Source organism: Triturus cristatus, chromosome 4_1 (assembly GCF_964204655.1).
Source record: "Triturus cristatus chromosome 4_1, aTriCri1.1, whole genome shotgun sequence".
NCBI lineage: Eukaryota > Metazoa > Chordata > Amphibia > Caudata > Salamandridae > Triturus > Triturus cristatus.
Genome location: NC_140585.1, coordinates 634,992,436 through 635,013,099, shown reverse-complemented (window position 1 = coordinate 635,013,099; position 20,664 = coordinate 634,992,436). Strand labels below are relative to the sequence as shown.

At 41.8% G+C, this 20,664-nt stretch overlaps 1 protein-coding gene across 1 annotated transcript in view; it reads left to right on the top strand.

Annotated features, from left to right (window-relative positions):
* LOC146855314 (opsin-VA-like) overlaps positions 1-20,009 on the top strand; it is a 249,924-nt gene extending 229,915 nt beyond the window's left edge. Inside the window, exon 4 of the mRNA XM_085650589.1 lies at positions 19,378-20,009. Coding sequence (XP_085506715.1) covers positions 19,378-19,512 — 135 coding nt within the window. The 3' untranslated portion in view covers positions 19,513-20,009. The remainder of the gene's footprint in view (positions 1-19,377) is intronic.
* The last annotated feature ends 655 nt before the right edge of the window (positions 20,010-20,664 follow it).

Below are 20,664 nucleotides of genomic sequence, written 5' to 3'. Positions count from 1 at the left end.
ATCATCAAAGGTCCAGGATTCAGTTTGCAGAGTTTCGTCCAAGAATATCTAAAGTTCTGGTTACAGAGGTTCCTTCTTTATACCCAAGGAAGGGGTTGGACTAACTCAGGGGACCCACCTATGGGAGGGTTTGGAAAGAGGGGTGGCTACACCCATTTCCTTTGTCCAGTTTCGCGCCAAAGCAGGAGATGGTAGCCCCTGCAACCGGTTTGAGCTGGACTATGCACAGGGACACCAAATGTGCCCCCAGTGCAGGACTTCAAAGCACACTGAGAGTGTACCCACCCAGCCCCAATACACTAAAGCTTGTCTGGGAGGTGGCAACACCTCCCTGTGACAGGAAACCTATTGTCCAGGCCTCCCCTGCTGGAGTTTCGGTCAGCAGCAGGAGGCCAGACTCGTGTCTGTAGCTGAAGCATCCATTTTGTGATGCCAGGGCTCTATTAAGCTCGTACCGGGTATACCGGTGCTGTCATGTCTCTCCCTCTAGAAGGGTGGGATCATACTCCCACACCAGTTACTGGTGTGGGGGTATGATTCCAAGGTGTTTGACACCAAACATGACATGTTTCCGTGCAGCCAGTCCAAAGTTAGCATTTACCGTTTGGTTATAGTGCACTTAAGAGTATATGGTCAGGCTGCATCACAGACAATCCCGGAGAAAAGATTCCTAAGGCTGCAGAGGGGCTCTGCTCATGCATGGGCACCCTCTCGCATAAAACCAAGCACCCTGCCTTCAGGATTGATAAAGCCTGCCACAGGGGCGACTGATAGGTTTATATGTGCAGTGATAGGTGAGATATAGGGAACCTATATCTCAGTAAGGGGTGCATGCACCACCTTACCCTGTGCTGTCATTCTGGAGGGCTTACCAGGGGTGGCATAATGCATGCTTCAGCCCCTGGTAGGCCTCTGGGGTACCTATGCCCTGGGTACATAGTATACCATATACTAGAGACTTATAAGGGCACCCCAGAATCCAATCTGTGGTGTAACTAAGGTACTAGGAATCAATTTAGAGAGGAAGCAGCTAGGCTGGGGTCCTGAATAGCAGGGCCCCAGCCAGACTAAAGTCAAAAAACAGTGAAACATCAGCAAAAAGTGGGGGTAACCATAAGAAGCAGATCCTACTCTCCTACATCGGTTCAGAGAGATTTAGTAGAATCAAGATGAAGCTTTTTCTGTAGAAACTGATCTGTACATATACTTGTGTTGAACAGGCATTGATATTGGTATCCCTTTCTAGAGACACAGTGTACAGTGTTTCTGAATGCGTTTCCGTTGTACGTCTTATCGTATTGCCCATTCAGGGTGAGATAACAATGACCAACGATACTCGAATTATGCCTTTCTGGATTACTTTTTCAATTCATGAATTGTAATTATATGACAATTGCTCATTGAGTGATTAAGTATTGAATAACATGTTGTTTTAGCCACGGTGGTGTATCAATTTTGGTAATTTGCAACCATCTTTACCGTCGATGAACACATTCCCTTTTTCATTTCTGTTGATTTTTGTTTAAAAGGTAACTTTGACAGTAAGCAAACTGACATTGATAAAGACGACGTGCTGAAATGCGTCTGTCCGTTTCTGGGGGCTTGCAGAGGAAAGATTTACTTTGATTGAATACCCGTGAGTGCACTCGTCTTTGGGTTGACAAAGGAATTCTCAACATAAGTAAAGATTTACCATACTTAACTTCCCATATATGCACCAAGACAATATATATTTTCAAGACACACTATATATTTTCAAGCTCTGTACCTGAAGAGGAGTTAGGAACAGTAAATCTTACCTATATCTACTTACCTTCACAATAAGGTGTTAGTCGATATTCTGGCTAGATACTTTTGGTTACGATAGTTTTGTACCTGGTAATCCGACACACCACTGGATCTTGGCCTGCTTCATATTTAGGTTCAGCAATTGCTGACACTATTTTGCACCAACATAATATATATAATGTCGATGGGCTGCAAACTTTAAGTGCTACCAAACTTAATGGGCAAAAGAAATTATTAATTTATGTATGTTATCAGTACCTGACCAAGTTAAAACTAAACATTTAGCAACTTAAATCTGCTTTTCTCCCTTGTACATGATAGCACCCGTGGGTACATGGCCAATGTGTCCCTCATCTTTATTTCCCTGAGGACACCAATAAATTGATATCTGTGCTTTCTTTCACATATTCAGAAGCTATTACTTTGGGTGATTTCGGGGGATAATGCCTTACACTACCCAACGCATGCCGTCTTTTATCTACTTTTGAAACACTTGACCTTCACAGAAAGGTTCCTGGTGAGATTCACTACGGCATCCAGAGGCCTTAACAATATTTTCCTGCATAGCTTTTATTCCCCAACCCCCACTCTTTGCCTAATAGAAACATAGAGCAACCCACCCTTTTTCTGCTCTTGCTCCCCATGAGTAAAGCCTTCTAAAACACCTCTCTGATAGTTCAGGCCTCATATTATGCCTACAGTTTGTGTCTTTCTGCTAGATGCCACATTTATTTTTAGTAGTGACACAGTTAGTGCATTTTTGTGACTTTGACTGGATGACAGCAACCTGACAATGTGTGACTTTGCCTAGATGACAACATCTGCCAGCGGAACAGCATGATTTAGATGAGAGTTATCTACTACCTTTGTAGGGCTGCATGCCTAAAACGACACTAAGACCCTGGAGCCACTTCTATCGATTTATCTAAAGAAAAACTCACCAAGCTCCCTGAACAACTACAGGAAGGTGATCATGTATGCTACAGATGTGTGCTGCACAACCAAAGTCGCTAATTCTTCTAATTTTCAAGGAGGGCCATTTTGCATTTTTAAATCTCTTTCTGGTCCTAAATCCACAATATTCAGATGCTATTGCCTCAAAGGCTGTCTCTGATTAACAATCTTCTTTCTCCAAATAGTCAACATGCTTTAGAAATTTCTTGTATCATATTTCATATAATATCGTCTTTGGTGTATTCTCTAATCTCTTTGCTGCGCCTCATGTTTGATGATCTCAGTATAGCAATCAATGTTTTCGAATTTGTCTCTGCCCCTCGTCTCGCTATGGTACACTAACCTTTCTTGCATTTTCCTGCTCTTGTCCTCCTGCAAGTTTTCTACCATCCGCTGTATTCCAGGGTGCTTCCAACACAAAGAAGTAATGGAAGGGAAGCTTGAACTAAACTTAGCCACTGTTAATTACTCTGGGTCACGTTCCAGTACATGTTGTTTTGATTTCTGTGCTACCCAAAACAGGGAGCAATCACCTACAAATCAGCCTTTGTCTTTCACCAATAGAAACAGTCTAGACAAAACTGATAGGCCACACCCCCTTTGAATTGGGACAAAGCCAATTGGAGAACAGTTTCAGCCTCGTTTTGCAGCCTGAGTGAGGTGTAGCTCGGTCCTTATTATTAATGGAGACCCTTCCTCCCTACAAACTGTAGCCCTTATTATGTATCTTATTTATTACACTAATTTGCTTATTTGTAATGTGTTGGCGTAGGGTTACATTTTTTCTCTACATACCATATACATATGTAATGTATGTATGTAATAAATGGTCCTTGCTGGAATAGAATTATAATTTTCTCCATGCTTTCTCGATGTGCATTTTCATGCACCTCATGGGGACTCCAAAAACCTCACTTCACACATTTACCGTATGCGAGCTAGTGCAAAAGCCCATGTTTTCTTGCGAACACCGCCATGCAAGGAGATAGACCTGATTATAGTTGCCAGATATCAGCAGATATCTGTGTGCTGCCCAGGCGATAGGAGAGCTCAGCCTTTAATAGTTACGCTGAACGATGCTACACTTACTAAGGCAGACCGGCGTCTTGTGGATTGTCGAGTGGTGGGGCTGTGTGTTCCGGACTTTTTAGTCGGATTACTGCCGAAGTAGCTATTCCATTGAAAAATAAAACAAGTTGTCGACATATAGTGTCATCAGGAAGGACTTCCTGCTGGAGGAAGGTTCGTCATCTTTTGGGTATCCGGGGACCCGGATGACCCGTACGCACGAGCACAGGGACACCCTGTGTGTACATTCTGTGTATTAACCCTGTCCTGAGGAGGCCGAGGAAAGTGTATGGCCGAAACGCAATTGCGTAGACCCGGTTATGAAGGAGGAGTCCTTGAAAATAAGCACAGTGTGGTTACTCACCGTTTAGTGTGCTGAGAAAGTCCGACAATAATTTGTTGAGTCGCAGCGCACTCTGTGGACTACCTCCCAGTGGTTCGTCCTGAAATTATTGGGAGGACACTAATAGAAAATTAAGTGTTTGTTTAGGGGTTAACTTATTTGTGTGTACAAGTCTTTTCATGTATGTGATGTTCTGCACATGTTCAATTTATGTGTATATTTGTATTGTTGTATTTTTGCCCTTTTGCTCTCTTCAAGGTCCGTTGTCATTTTTGATGCAGGAATGTCCAAATATTTTGATAAAATCTGTCTAGATTAATAAACTAGATGTAGAGTTAATTAGTGTGCTCTTGACCAAAGTTATTTCCTTATCTCTCCCTTTTGTACCATTTTTTGTTTGCACTTTATTGTTCCTTACCCAGGTATTAAAGGGTCAATTGGGTATAACCCTGTTGTTTGCCAGACACTTACTAAGGCAGACTGTAAAGCAGGTTGTCATTTAGGCTGTATGTACAAAGTTTGGTATGCACATTTTATTCACTCTTCTAATGGTTGCCTTTGCTAATGCTAATACCTTCAATAAGAAGTCTTCATATATTTGGCACTAGGATAGTGAATAATAAAGATCATTAGAGAGAAGCCTGTGCTTCTTTGGGTGTGTGTGTGTGTTGCTTGAACATGAAATACATTGAAAACACACGAGACAAGAGACTTTTGGCAAAACAGGAATAGTTTGTTAATGAACAATATGGCCTGGAGAAAAGTCACAGGCATAGGGTCTGAGGACTGTCTCAATTGACATTCGATATAACATAGACTTTTATACGGTTCATTGATCGTTATAAAATGTTTTCGTGATCCTTTTTGGGTATGGAATGTGTACCTCTGTCTTTGGAGCCATAAATTAAGTTATTGGATGAGAAATGCAGATGGGACTCAACCATGCATGGACACAATATGGCCAGTGGGTAACATGTTAAGATGTCTGGGATGGGGAGTGAGTGATCACTGCGTGTAATGTGTGTGCTGTGTCTTGGTTGGCTAAGTGTTCCTAACTTTATGTGGTATCTGACTTTAGGGTGTTTTTGGAATACGCGCCGCCCTCCGGCCATTTGTGCTTTATTGGGCCTAATGTCCCTGGACCATTGTGGTATTGCGGTGCTTATCTTTGGGATCGATCAGGGATTTCCTGTTTGTGCGCTTGTCTGCCAGCTACGTGCCACCCCACTCATCTGTCAATCGGTGACCTCAGGTCTGGGTCTCAGGGCCTGCCTACCTACTTATTTCTGAGTCAGGGTTGAGGTGGCGTTCACAACAGGCACAATTTGTCAATAAAGATATGATTCCTGTTTTATACATGAATGTATCGTTATTCATATTGACATCGACTTTGTCAAGATTGACATTCCCCCTCAAGTTGAATTTTCAACTACACTATCTAACCCATACCTCATGACAAGTTACTTTATAGGGGGACTACTTTGCTTTAGTTTTGACAATTATTACTTTCCTAATTACTTGCATTCTACCCAATTTGAGGACTGTGTTTTTACAGCAGGAAATTCCTTATTACACAAAGCCACACACAGACAAAAACATGATGAAAACAGATAGCAATGACGTGCACAATCCGGAAAGCCATTGGGAGAGTCAGGAGAACCAATTCGAGAAGCAATCCTGCTTAAGTGTACCTCCCTCATCATGCTTGTCTCTTTGTAAATGGTGCAGTGCTTGGATGGCAAGAGTCAATGTCCCATTATCCAGGTTATTCCCTAGGATCAAATTGCAGCAGGATGCACCAATCCTGGCACGCACCCCTCCCACCATCGCGGTCATTAAGTATAACACATACTGATACGGCATCACCATGAGGCGGATTGCTCTCAGTTCTTCCTTGATCAAATGAAGGCCAAGATCAGTGCTGTTCATCATTTTAAGTATTTCCCATCTGGTAATTTGGAATAAGCGGGCATTGGCTTCCATCTGTATGGAGAAGAAGGGTATGGACCCTCCCGCCTATACGGGAAACAACATTTACAACGCTGCCATTACATCACGTTCCTTTACAACGCCATTGTTACAATGACCTCTTTGTTAGAACGCGATGCCTTCACATCACAAGTCATTACATCGACTTGCTGTAGGGGGTGCTCCAACGTAAAGAATAGTATAATTTACTGTTCCAACACCTTCCCTACTGTTGAGCAGGCTGGAGTTGGAATAGTAAATTATACTATTCCTAAACCCAGCGCGCCCCCTACAACAAGTCAATCTAATGAGTGTTGTAAAGGTATCGCATTCTAAAACCGCGGTCGTTGTAACAACCCCTTGTGAAGGAACGTGGTGTAATAGCATGCGATTTAACATGCTATATTCGCTTATACTTGTGAGTCTGAGAACAGTTTAAATTCTCTGGAATGTCCTTGTACTAAGCCCAGCCAAAATAATCTGCAGTTCTTTTTTCACAAGTATGATGCAGCAAGGTGGTTTTCTCCCTTAGGAGGTACTGGTACATGTCCGATAGTTCTTCTCCGGGAATGACCAGGGTGGGGGTGACGAGAGAGCAAAGTCTGTGCCATCCTAGGACGAGCTAAGAATAGGCAAACTCACCGCACTGCCAGTACATATCTGAGGAAGTGCCCCATTGCATATCCGAAATGTGCAGGACTGCTCTACAGTTTTTTTCATTGCCAATGGAAGTGTTCCTTTACCTCTGAAACATAAGGCATACAGTATAAGTTTCCATACAATTATAGCTTGCCCCTTTCCTTCTAGCCTAGTATATCCAGTCATCTCCTGATCCTAGATTTTCTTACATGGGGTGTCTATGCTTTTGTTCAACCCTCCTCTAAGAAACCCATGTCCCTTCGTATCATCGGGCTGGGTGGCCCTACACAGGAGGTCCACTTGTTGTTAAAGACGACTACCCTGGATAGGCTAAGGGCCACCTTTAGACCACAAAAGGTCTAGAGCCATTGGGTTGGTCTTGTATCGTGTCACATTCACTACTACTCTGTGGGGTTCTACTTTATTGGGCTGGATTTTGGCCCTGATTCCACATAGGTAAAAGTGGAGAAGGCATTTTGCTTTTTTGGGGGCTACCTCTTGGGACAGATAAAGTCTATCTACTCCTACTGTATGCCGTATCAGCAAACAGACGTAACACGACTTGGCTGATGTCTTAGAGTGCACGAGGTCATGTGCTGATACCACGTGTTGTGTAAATGGACACTGTGTAATGCATGTGGAATGCCAGTGTTTGTGTTGGTGTAATTATAAATGACATGGGAGAGATCCCTGTGCAAGCGTTGTGACAGTTTCTGAACAGAATTCATTTGGCCAGGTGGCTCTTTGGCAGTGAATGGGTGTGGCAGCACCCAAACAAGACAGAGGGTACATAGATGTGTAAAAATACATAACTTGTGATTGAATATTGCAGGTCTCTGATATGGATCCAGGGGAGACGTCTGTGGTCCTCTGGTTATCGAGTTGTTTTTTTTAACAGTTTGATCAAAACAGTTCACAGTGCAGTTCATAAGTATGATTCACACACTTTAGATCCAATTTGTGGTGATGACGTGGCAGCTGAAAGGTGGTGCACTTGATGGTTTGATTGCAGACCTGTTGGATAACGTCCTTCGTTAAATCAGAAAAACATTGGATGCTCACCATTGCTAATGATAGTTTCTTCGGGGTTCTTGTATTTTCCTCAGATGTGTGTTCTCCACACTCCACATACTCAATTGTTTTGTGGGAATCAAAAAGGCGCCCCAGTCAAGGTATCTTTTTATTGGTTAAAAGGTGGTTTATGGGTAATCAGGCAGATGAAGTTCTTGGATTGGTGTTTTATGGAGTGTTCTTGATTACAGGGATGGATCTATCAGTTTTTATCTAGCGCTTTATGGGCGCCGCCAGTTTCCCGATACCCTGTCTCTCCTGATGTGTGTCTGGGGGCGCCATTGGTGTGAGTAACTCTTACCCTACATGTGCATGAGACTGTGCAAGGAGGGGGAATGCCATTGTTAAAAGTTGCTGGTTGCAATGTGCCCCAAGACCATTTGTGTCTCGTCACATGGCATGCAAAGGCCCCTCCCTTGAGGCGCCAGGTATCTTGGTTCCACCCTATCTCTGGAGGATTCTCTTTTTGGGCTAACTCTGGGCTACTTTGGTTGGGTTTTGGTAATTTCACTAGATCACACACGATCTGCTATTTCACTTATCATGAGGCGGAGGGGGTCGGAAAGACGTTCCATGGCTCCCATGTACCCATGAACGTCTTCTTGTGGTGTCTGAGGTTGGGGCTTACTGCTTTTTCCAGATGGTGCATGTGAGGCCTGGTGCATTGGTAAAATTGCAAGCCTGACACGGGGGTGAGTGTATTCTGTGTTATACTCTCTGATGGACTTTGTAGCCTCCTCTCTCCCAGACACCCCCCTCTTCCTCGGACCAACTCTTCTCATCCGTGTTTGGATCTGTGATTCATGACTTGAGGTTAGGGACTTCAAACAAGCGGGTGTTCTCATGTAGCTTTGTTTGGGAGGGGTATGGCAGGGTGACCAGTCTTTGGATTTTGGAAAAACCTGACGGAAAGAGCAGAAATCATTGCAGAGATCATAAGTACGTGGGGAGCCTGGGGTCAATGGCAGGAACCCTTGCTGGGCTTTCCCTAGGGGTAATGACGCGACAGGGACTGCCTCACAACTCCGGGATGTTTGGATAACCTGACAAACCCCTCGACCAAATCTCCGTTATGTGGGCATCTTGTAAATTAGTGACTCTTGTGTGTTTACTGTGGAGGTTGTGGTGTTTTCAATATCCTAGTGGTACGTGAATCCTAGATTCTGCCACTTGAGGACAGCTTCATTTTAAAACTGAAAGGGGGCCTCCATCTGGCTGGAGGCTTCTAGTTTTTGGGGGCACTGTTGGAATTACATGCCATACAGGAAACATGAGTCCGAGGCCAAATGCCCAAAAATGGGGACCTTTTGACCTGGTTATTGGAACCTGTTCCATTTGGTTTGAATGCTTGGGCCTGGGAGCCTACTTTTTAAATACTTGGTCTAGGAGCCGCCCCGCCCCCTCGTCCGACTGCCCTCCCCCTGGGGGGTGGCCAGCCAACCTCACCCTGGGGGATCAGCAGCACAGTGGGCCTTGGCTCCTAAAGGCACCCTTAATGTTGGACTTTAGAGAGAATTCCCGATCGGCAGAACACATATAGCAGCCCTGAATCACCAGATGCAAGTCAAAGTTTGTATTCCCATTGTTGTCACATTTGTCCTTCTTTTGGCTTTGGTACAGGAAATTCTTGTAATGTGGATGAATGGGTGGTATTTTACTCTGGGGATACATCCTACTGCACATTTGGACTCTGTGTTACTGTGAAGGCATTACCTCCCCAGACAACTACCCCTCCTTTCCAAGGCTGTGGCTCTGGCCCCTGTCTGTGATTGCCATTGCCACGTGTTTGTCCAACTAACTGATCCCTGTTGTGGGGATGCGGTGGCTGACTGGCCTTCCTGCGGCAGAATGTAAGGTGTGTTCGGATTACTCTGGGGTTGGTTTTGTGGATTAGGATTTTGTGATGGCTGACCCTGGCCAATCTATCTCTCTTTTGTGGTACGCTTTTAACCGGCATCGGTCTGCCAGGTGGCCCATTCCATGGCAATAGTAACATTTCCTAAGGTGGGTTGAAACCTTCTGGGGTTTCGCAGTGGAGCCCCCTTTAAGACTGATTCAATTTGCATGTTCGCAGCCAATGCAGCCGCATCATGGGCAGTCTCTTTCAATTTGTGTTGGACCAATTTAGCAGTGTCTCTCTGGGGATGCTCCTGTTTTTATCTATCCTTCTCTTGTTTCTTTTTTTGGTGATGAAATATATGGGCTTTATCTCCCACCAGGGCTTGCTGTTTAACCCAGCCACATTGTCCAATCTGCTTTGTATCTTTGTGGGCAGCCCCTTTTTGATAATATTGTAAAATAATGCAAATTGTGGGCCCAGATCAGTCCACACCTGTTCTGTCTCCTGTCCCCATCATTCCCTCATCCTATCAGAAAATCATTTATTGTCTCCCCTGGCTTCATAGTCTCTGCCATTAGCTCTCTCCTACATCAGAGCGGTCAGGTAACATCTCCCTCAGGACCATCCATATTCAGAGCCTGTATGAACTGAATGCAGCCCCCTCATACTCAGAGTTTGTCAGTGTAATTGCTCTCCAATAAGTCTACTTAGCAGACTTTTGATATCGCATATCTCTAGGTTTATTCCTGCAATGTTCTTTTCAATGCTTGAGATCCATTTACCCACTCCATCCAGCAATGGCGATAACTTTGACCTTAGCCCTTCCTCGTCCATTTGAGCCCACAGCACATAGAAGATGTGCCCTTCTGTAGCAGCTGGTACATCTTTGCTGTGGGTAACTCTGCTGGTTTTTCCTCAACATAGCGTTTCCATATTTTTTGGCATTCCTTTTGGGATCTCCTCTGCCATGCCAGATGCAGTCTCCCCTATGGCCATGTCCTTTGGTTCGAAGTTACTCACAGCCAGGGTCTATTGTATTAATCGTTTCCCTTGGTCCAGCGGGCTAGCAGGTGGTGAAATGGCCACGCATCGGTCTCGCCTTCTTCTCTGGCCACTATCTCCTTTGGGGTTAGTCTATCTAGAGCATGCGATTGGGTAGAACAACGTACTTATTTGCTGCAGCTCCCCTCGTGCGCACAAAAAGGTGCCAATCTGTTATTCCTATGTCTTGGTTAGGTCATTACCAGGCTACCTTGGTCCCTGATTTCCCAGTCAGCCCTTCTCCTTTGTTGAAAACTCGTTTACACTTGGATACCAGCAAAAAGTCTCTCATCTAATTCTACCTCTGACTTTTCCCCAATCGGTGCCCTGTGCCTCCTCAGGTAGGAAGCACACTGCTCTGTGTTCTTTCTGTGCTTCCTGGGTGCAAGCTCTTTCTCTTTACCTCCGTAGCTCGTGCTTTTCTTCTATATCCCATCTAGGTTGCCTCCTTTGCTCTGAGCTATGTGCAGTTTTTTTTCGGTCTAGCTTTGCCCTTGAATTTACTCTCCGCTGTTTCCTCATCTACTGGGCATGTCCTGTAGCTTCACCCTCCTCATCGGATACCAGGAGATTGGGGCCCCCTTCTTCGCTCACTGCCTAGAACCACTACAAACCTCCCTGTCACTCATGTGTGCTCGCCTAAATCAGCGAGGGTGCATGTTCTTTGCGCTGTTGGGGTGCTATTTGCCTGGCAGGACAGACGAGGAGTCATACTTCTGGGGGCCCTTGCACCACACTGGGGTTGCTCTGTGAGTGCTTGGGCCTGCTGGCCTGTTAGTCTCTCATGTCTGGGCCTAACTGCTCGTTGTTCGGTGGGAGGCGCACTGACTTCTTAAACTGATCGATTGGAGTATCCTAATGAAGGCAGAGTGGGCGAGAGCTCCTCCATACCTGCATATGGTGGAGAAGGTGCTGACTCCTTGTTTGCTATATGTAGTGCAGGACTGTCTGTCTGGGCCTCCTCGAAGAAGGCCCATAGTTTTAATAATGCCTCTCTCTTATCGTTTTTTGAACTGTGTATTTGGTTTGCATGTATGTTCTCATGTGTTCAAGTTTGTTAGTGTCAAAAGTTACCTTCTTTAGCAAGGGAAATGTGTGTGCCTTTGTGTGTGTATAGTATTCTTGGCAAACCTTATTACGTTTTTTAGCCTGTGTGGGGAACCGGCTCTACGTGTGTTTTAATTGTGTCTCTATGATAGGTTTGGTAGGTTTAGAGGACAAGATACCTTATCTTCTTTGTTTTAAAGACTCTCTGGTTTTGATCTGAGTCATGGGGAAAATAAACATGTGAGTTTACTGCTTCTAATTATGTAACTACGAGCTCAGCGCTATATATGGATGCATCAACAATTCAACATGAACATTTAATAAACACAAATAACAATGCATTTGAAGGGATACAACGTAGAAAAAGTGCAATTTATTGATGAAAACAGTATCTGAACTATATTGACTTCAGGCATCAATTACAGTTGGTGAGAAATAGCAGCATCTACATATGAAACATTGAGTCATCGACAAAAACACAATACTTAGGATGAAGCACAGTTTGCAGTACATTAACAGCACCACAACATCACACATATACCTCACATCAACAATCGCATCCTATATCACACCCAGGGGCTAAAAGATCCATCTGTATCGCTCCCAGTGGTCCAAGCAGCCGGCACCTAAAAATATGACAGAGAAAAAATGATGACTTTGCCAAAAAAAAGTCCTTAGCCAACTCCTAGGACATGCTATTCTGTGACCAGGGGAAGCTCTGCACAGTACATGGGATGAAGTGAGCCTGATAGCCTGTCAATTTCAGCTCCCGGACTAAGATAATAACAGTAGGAAAAAAGAAATAACTCGAGAACCACAGGTCTGCCTTAGCTAAACACAAGTTACATCTAATCTCCCAGGTCTGAATCTTTTTCCCTAAATGTCCAAATCGCACCCTGTATTGTCAAGTAGTTTCCACTAATCAGTAAAAACTGCACATTTGTGTACGATATACATTTTGGGATGGTGCCAGACTGATTTTGTGCACCTCCGCAGGATATGTTGTCCCTTAGACAAGCTATCTCACAGTGCCACCATAAGCCCCTCTAAACCTAGACGTGGCTTACTGCTATTATGCGAATCCTATCCTACATGTCTAGGGTGTATGTGTCTGTTCTGCCAAGAATCCCCGTACTGGATGATCTAACCCCATTACCTGGTGGGTATGAATTCAGGACCCCTTCTTGGTCGCGAGCTGGACACCCCTCATTGAGATGATAGTCAGGTACTAGGCACAAGCATCAGCCTGTAGAGACCTCTCGATATCAGCAGAAGTGTCTCCTATGACAACACCCAGAAACAGATATTTATTTATAGAAAAAGGCCTCCTTGCCTTGAGCTGAGATTGTAATCAGGAGGCCATTGTTTTGTGTTCTACTGATAGCTGTGTTGCCATATGAACAATAATAACCAACATATTTGCACAAAGTATGTTTAGGCCATGTACATAGTTTCAAGGCAATATGATAGTATTCTTGTGAAGTTGGCTTGTGTATGCATGGTTGGCATTTCTAGGAAACTAACCCAAAGTGTCGTGAATGCAAATTTTTATGTGAAAAGGTGAAGGCAACTTTAGTAAAGAATTGTGTCCATGTAAAATGGCAACGTTTTCTTTTAGGCCTAACTGGGACACATGACAGTATCACACCGAGGGGTTTAGCGTACCATCTATCTCATGTCCAGAGGTCCAAGCATACTGACTGTGCCATTCCCAGCGGAAAAGCATACTATTTATGTTATGCCCAGCGGTCCAAGCTACTAACACCTCTTACTTCTTTCAGATACCAATGGTGTTGGAATTTTGGTGGCACGGAGAAACCCTTTTAGACTTTAAAATAAGATTGAGGTGTAAACTCCGAAAATAAATGTAATAAATATTCACCTTTCCTAGTGTGCGGACTACTGAAAAAAGGTTACTTCCACGGCATCGCCTCTGAGGCAGCCTTGCGACTACTCAGATAGGACATATGAAATAGTTAGTATGATAGATTTCTGTCTGTGGCAGGGCGCTCAGGTTATTTTTTTTACGCCTTTACCTAGTTTGTCATATGCCACATGCTTTACTAAGGTTCTGATGTAGTCTCTTACCCTCTGTGATGGCTGCTTCAGGACTGACCTCCGCCCCGCTAATTCAGCAGAACTTCTTGCGGAAATATGAATCTGTCTGGGCAGGTTCCCTTTCCTTTGACTGCAGTCGGGTTTGAGGTACCCCATCAGCTCCTGAGTGACTCGCCAAAATGTTTGTTGAACATGAAATACTTTTAAAAAACAAGAGGTGTTTGGCAAAACAGGAACATTTCATTTAAAAAACACAATGCGACTGGGGGCACAGACACAGAAATAGGGCATGAGGACTGGGTCAATTTACAATCGGTCTAACATTACTTTATTACAGTTTGTTGAATGTAATAAAATGTTTCCGGCACTCCTATTTTGGAAAGGAACGTGTACCTCTGTCTTTGGAGTTACACATTTAAGGTATTGGCTGAGGAACCCAGGTAGGTGTGACCTTGCGTGAACTCAATGCAGCCAGTGGGTAACATGTTCAGATGTCTAGCATGGGAAGCATGTGATCACTGTGTGTGCTGTGTGTTTTGACTTGATTGGCGAAGTGTTCCTGACTTTATGTGGTATCTGACTTTATGGTTTTTTGGAAGCGCGCATACCCCTCTGGCAATGTGTGCTTTATTGAGGCCAATCTCCCTGGATCTTCGTGGTGTTGCTGCACCTATCCGTGGGAACAATCTGGGATTTCCTGTTTGCGGATTTGTCTGCTGGCTACGTGCCACCCCACCTGTGATCTGTCAATCAATGTCCTTGGGCCTGGGTGTCAGGCCTACCTAACTACGTCATCAAAATTCCTTTATTTAGAAAACTGTCAATTGCATATAAAGTACATAAATATAAACAATTTCATCATCTGCAATTTTTATTACAAAAGATACTTTCCATCTAAAAAATGTAAAAACAAATTTAATTAAAAAACTGGATCCATATAAAATGTTAAAACACATCGTCAACGTTAGCCAATTCCCTAAAAAAGCAGGTGTCAACTGAGTTCTCCCCAGCCTTAAAGCTGACCACAAAAATAACGCAATACAATAGCACACAAACTGGTCCCCAAGCATTTGGATGAAGTAAAATGCTACCCAACATTGTCTAAAATTGTGTCTCCATACAAGAGGTAAAATACATTTTCTCCTAGGCTCTTTATAAAATGTACAAAAGAAAGATCCATGTGTAAATCCAATTGTAGAGATCACATGGGCATGGGGGTAAATCGTGTAGTGAGTGCCTATTGCTCGGGTACCCCAGCAACAAACGGATAGAATTTAGTTGGAACCTAACTAGTATGAAGCGGTGTTGTAAGTTGGAAACCTGTGTCAGATAGGAATGCATGTCCCGAGGGATGGAGGGTGACAATTGATAAAGATTCACTGATGGTTTCAGGTGGTAGGCCTCCCTTCTTTCCTTCAAAGCTTTGCTTTGGCAATCAGCCTGTAATTAGTTAAATTTTCATAGAGTTCATAGAGTTCTGAAAAGCCCAGGACCCCTAAAGTTATTTTTCAGCCATTTCATTTGATCAGAATGGTCCAACATTAGGCACTCAGTTAGAATGTTTTGTTTAAATCTTACAGTCCCTCTCCTCCAGATGGAATGCCAAAATATAATTGGTGCTACACATATTATATCACAAATAAATGGAGCCCCCAATTCAATGTGCAAATTCTTAGAGCATGTCCACGGGAGGGAGAGTAACCTTTTGTAAAAACCATCCTCAATGCGCTGCAGGGTATCAACATTAGTCATTTCCCAAATCCCTGCCCCATAAGTGGCCACTGATAATACTTTGGCCTTTACCACCTTAAGGATTTCTGGGATTGGTTTAGACCCCAGTTTCTTTATAAAGCTGAAAATAGCCCTTATTCTCTTTTTAGAGGATAGTCGTCTATTTGGTACCATGCTATTTCATGTTAAGTTTTCATCAAAACAAATCCCCAAATACGGAAAGGTATGAACAACCTCCAGTCTGCATGTTTCTATATAAAATGATGGTTGTTTAATATTTGTGTTTTTGCCTCATTGACTCTGAGATCCATTTGCTTCATAAAACTAGTGTAGGTGTCAATTAGGCTGTGAGCTGTCAATCAATGACCTTGGGTCCGGATGCCAGGGCCTACCTAACTACGTATTTCTGAGTCGGAGTTAATGTGGATTTCACAACGGACGAATTTGTCAATAAAGATGCGATTTCGTTTTTATAAATTAATATATTGTTATTCATATTGAGTGTGTGTCTGTGTGTGTGTGTCTGTGTGTGTGCGTGTGTGTGTGTGCGCATTTATGCATTTATAACCCATGCTGTGGGGATCGGTTCAGTCCTCATAGAATGGGTTAACCTTGTCCAGTACCAAACAAACACTATCTTTGTGAGGACGGTTGCATCAGGAGGACCGGTCCCCGTGGTGTGTTTATGTACCTTCGAGCCCGTGTATCAAAAAAACTAAGAGTGCAGTTTTATTTGCCTTGGTCCACTTTATAACCTAGCTAACTATCAAACCGGGCGTGGAGTTAGAACAGTACATACACACTTCATTATGGTCAATGGCTGGTCCTCATAATATTAGGTATGTTATTGGGAGGCGGTGTGTGGGTACTGACGTTTGGGCTGACAAGAGGGGGGCCTAACCTCCTGATACGCTACTGGTTTCCTGCATGTTTCTTCCAATCCTCATAGTGCACTTAGCAGTGAAATAGACTATTGTCGAGCTTGTGAGACCGCTGTCTTTTCTCTGTGCACGATCCATAAGCTATAAATGATAACCCGGAGGTAGAAAGATTTACTACTTGCAACCAAAACCTTGCCACTCATCACTATGGCACTGAGAAAAGCAAAAATATGATGAAAGGAATGCTTGAATTAATGTCAACTACTGGTAATTACTCTAGGCCACATTCAGGATCATGTTTTTTCCACTGTTTCACCATGGACATCAAGCAATCATATGAAAATTAGCGTTAGTCCTGCTCCAACAGGAATAGCACATTCTAAGGTGCAAGGTCATGCCCCTCTGAAAGGACACACAAGTAGGCTCAGACAACTTCAAGCCTTGTTGGTCCTTATCACTGAGGTGAAAATTGCATATTTTCCCGCATATTTCAAATTTGAATGTATGCCTAATTACTTGACCCAAGCAATCATAGTTCTGGGCTAATTTAGTATCCTAAATTAAATACTGCAATATTTGTAGAAAAACATTGGAAAGTAGAGTACATCTGAGGAAATACGTTCAATTAAAAAGAAAGATGATAAGCTTTTGTTTATCTGTTAAATCCTTATTAAAAAGTTGCCATTTATATCTTGGTTGGAAATCAAAAGGGATTCAATGTCAGATATCTATACATGTTCTTAAAATCTACAATCAGTGTAGATAGACTTGTATTGTGAATTTCTAAAATTAGTGAACATCTACAGTGCAATTCCAGTAAATATATGTTGGCTACAAATTTTAATTTCACAACCTAGTAACTTTTGTGCTCTGAATAAAGCTTGGTACACATCAACTATATGCTTCCAATGAAGATGATCATCTTAAGTTTCAAAGCGGAAAATTACCATTCTTGTGTATGAAAATAGCTTAAAGTAAATGTTTGATATATAGTGTTTCTAGGGAAAACATAACAATTTTTTCTCAGGGAAATTCTGACTACGAAAAAATTATTTTCAACTGTGCAAAAATTCAAAGAAATAAGTGGCAAAGGCTTGAACACTGGCTTTAATAAACCACTCCTCACTTGCAAATAGAAAGTAGGTAATATTTAGAGTAATCATGTTGGATTGCATGACTCATAACTCAAATGTAATCCAATTTGATTGTACAAAACAACTCAAGATCTATATCAGTGTGTGGATGTGCTTGAATGAGAATGTGTGTGTGAGTGTGTATATATACCTTCATTTACCCTTTCATTAGCTAGTCCAAAGATTAGCATTACATAAGACCAGATTCATACATAGTTTGGTAATTTCTTTCTCATTATATAACGTATAAGTAAAAATTGAACAAAGCACAGTTCTGTCTGCAGCTGGTACAAATAGTTTCTCTATACCATTCAAGGAATGGAAAATGGTGCTGACCTACCCAAGTTAGATCTATCACAAAGAGAAATGTTTTTCTTCAAGAGGTAAACATAAGTTTATCAAGAAAACTGGGCAATATGTATTGATTCTTATGATTGAGTATATACTATGCTATTCATATCATTCTATTTGATATAGATTTGATATAGGGAGATGTATGGCTAATGAATCATCAAAAATAAAATTGTTATCGCTATTCCATTGCTAACTTGATTAAGAGGGTGCATTTATAACATGCTTTTATTTTGGTAAAATCTTTACAATATATAATTGTTTTACGCTGTATATTGCATGATAATAACATTGCATCCACTACAATGTCATATAACTACACTGTAAGCAAAGGTAAGAATAATAGGAAAATACAGTAGTAAAAATAATAATGATATACTTTCCATGATGACATAGTAATAGACATCATTGACCTCCACTAAGGTTGTCTTTATGATTTGATTATCAGCCCCAATAAAAACGTATACCCCAGGGACACCAATTAATCCGGTCTGATAAATAATAGCCATTATGAGTTTTCCCATTCAAATGGAAAAAACGTGGAGTTTGGTGATTTCTGCACCAAAATCCATATGTTCCAGTCTGTACAGGGCATTTTTCTTGTTAAATAGCAAGGGATGGAGCAAGTACAGCTAAACTTTTTATTCTGATCGCAGATCTGGGATCAGAATGTAATGCGTCACTCATAATGAGGGCTATAGTATACAACCATACAATTTATTATAATAATGACAATTTGTATTCTTGGCATTTCCTTAAGAATGTTCTGTATTGTGAAATCTGTGTGTGGGTATAAGAATGCACTGTATTGCTGTCTTTCACTAAGTTTCACAGTTCCATTCTGCTAAACATTGCTGGGGTAAATGAGATTATAGCATGACTTGTGCCTTTGGTTAAAGTTTTCATTTTCTGCAAAGAGGAATCATGAATTTGTTGAGCTAGCAGGCCCTGTGATTACAAATGATCATATGCATCCTATGCTTTTTGGTTTCTAGTAGACATTATTCCTCTTGGGAAAACTTGTTGATAAAAAAAGTCTATTGAACTTTATATGTCTAAGCTTGAAAGCTCAGTGAAATATTCAGTTCTTGCCAAGACGTTTTCTCGGGTTTCCCTTTGATTACCTTTACTTAGTAGATAATTTTATCAAAATAATATATACGATTAATTATGTTACATTTATTGTGCTACATTCCACCATAGCAGATGAAAAAGTAATAATAATGTAATAATCTCCATACCAGTGTCAAGGATGAAACACAAACAAATGAACATGTTAGCACTTTAAAAAAACATCTGTTTACGTGGAATTGAAATCAATACATTCAAACATATTTATTCCATGCTGATTTACATTTTGATAGTGTAATTTATCTTGTTTAATTGCAAGGCAGTGTCTTCAAATTCAAATTCGACAGGAGATATCAAGTAACAAAAACTGTATTTTCTCTATTACATCTACAGTTTCGCGAGTGTGCTGTTGATTGTATCACCTGTGGCCACATTAGTTTGGTGAAATTGCAAGAAGATAGCATCTGTTCAACTGCTCCTACTGAGTATGGCGCACCCTGCAAAATCAACCAGGTGACCCCTGCTTGAAACAGATAGGAAGACAATGAAATACAAGAGTTCAAATGTAAATATTCAAACTAAGGGAAAACGAAAAAAGAAAAAAAAGAAAAATCTGTTAATTTTGTTCCCAGTTTAGAACTACTCTAATAGCTGTATTTAACATGTAAAGGTAATAAAAATTATACTAACTATGACAGTGATGCGTTGTTTAATTAGTGAATAGTATCTTAATAAATATCACTAGTACAATTCAATGACTAACGTGTTTTTTCAAAGCAGGTGGCAGAGAAGAGGAAAAACGAAATTTCAATTAGTATGCTACCTTAGGCATATTGGAATTGTAAAGCAATTTCAACTTATTGGTGCCTTATTGGGAAACAATGTCAGCTGTACTATTTGAACTTCATTCAAATCACTTTTATTGTTCACATTTCTTCAGCATTTGCTTAAAACGTTAGGCACCACAAATGTAATGTTTTGTCACTGACATGCTGTCAAAAGCATAAGGCACACTACAGTTGATGAGAGAGACCTGAGGCTGGATCACAAAATATGTTTGATGTCCTTAGTGGTAAGTTAAGGCAGTACTTGGTAGAAACTTGCCATCGTATTATGAATGCAGGTTTCTAGATGTGGTTATGTGCAAGAAGAATGTGCATATTTGCTGTGCGGCATTTTGTGGTACTGATGATGTGTTCTGTTGTTTTTGAGCTACTGTCTTTTTAGGCTGCATTATTGCAATTTCATGCTGTGGTGTTGTAGTATGGTTGTTGTGTTGCGGTTGTGTTTGTGGTGCTATTCACTGTTATATTTTATTTGTGTTTTAATGTTGCTTTGTGTATTTTGTTGTATTATTGTCTGTTGTTTACTTAGAGATGTCAAGAGATGCAGCTACATTTCCATCCACAAGCAGCACATACCTTTAAAGTGCCCATGACAAGCAGCTAATTGCCACTATTTAAGATGGTATGGTAGCTCTGCTCTAGCTATTTAGGACACGAGTTAACCTAAAACTGTGGCAGCAACCGGCTCCTAAATCAACACTTGCAGTCCTCACTTTATTTGTAATGGCCTCAGATGTTCAAGATTTGTGCATTGAATATTAAACGCTGTTTACTCTGGTGCTTAGGTATTTCAAAACAATATAACCTTCATTCCTGAAAAAAAGGGAAATATATT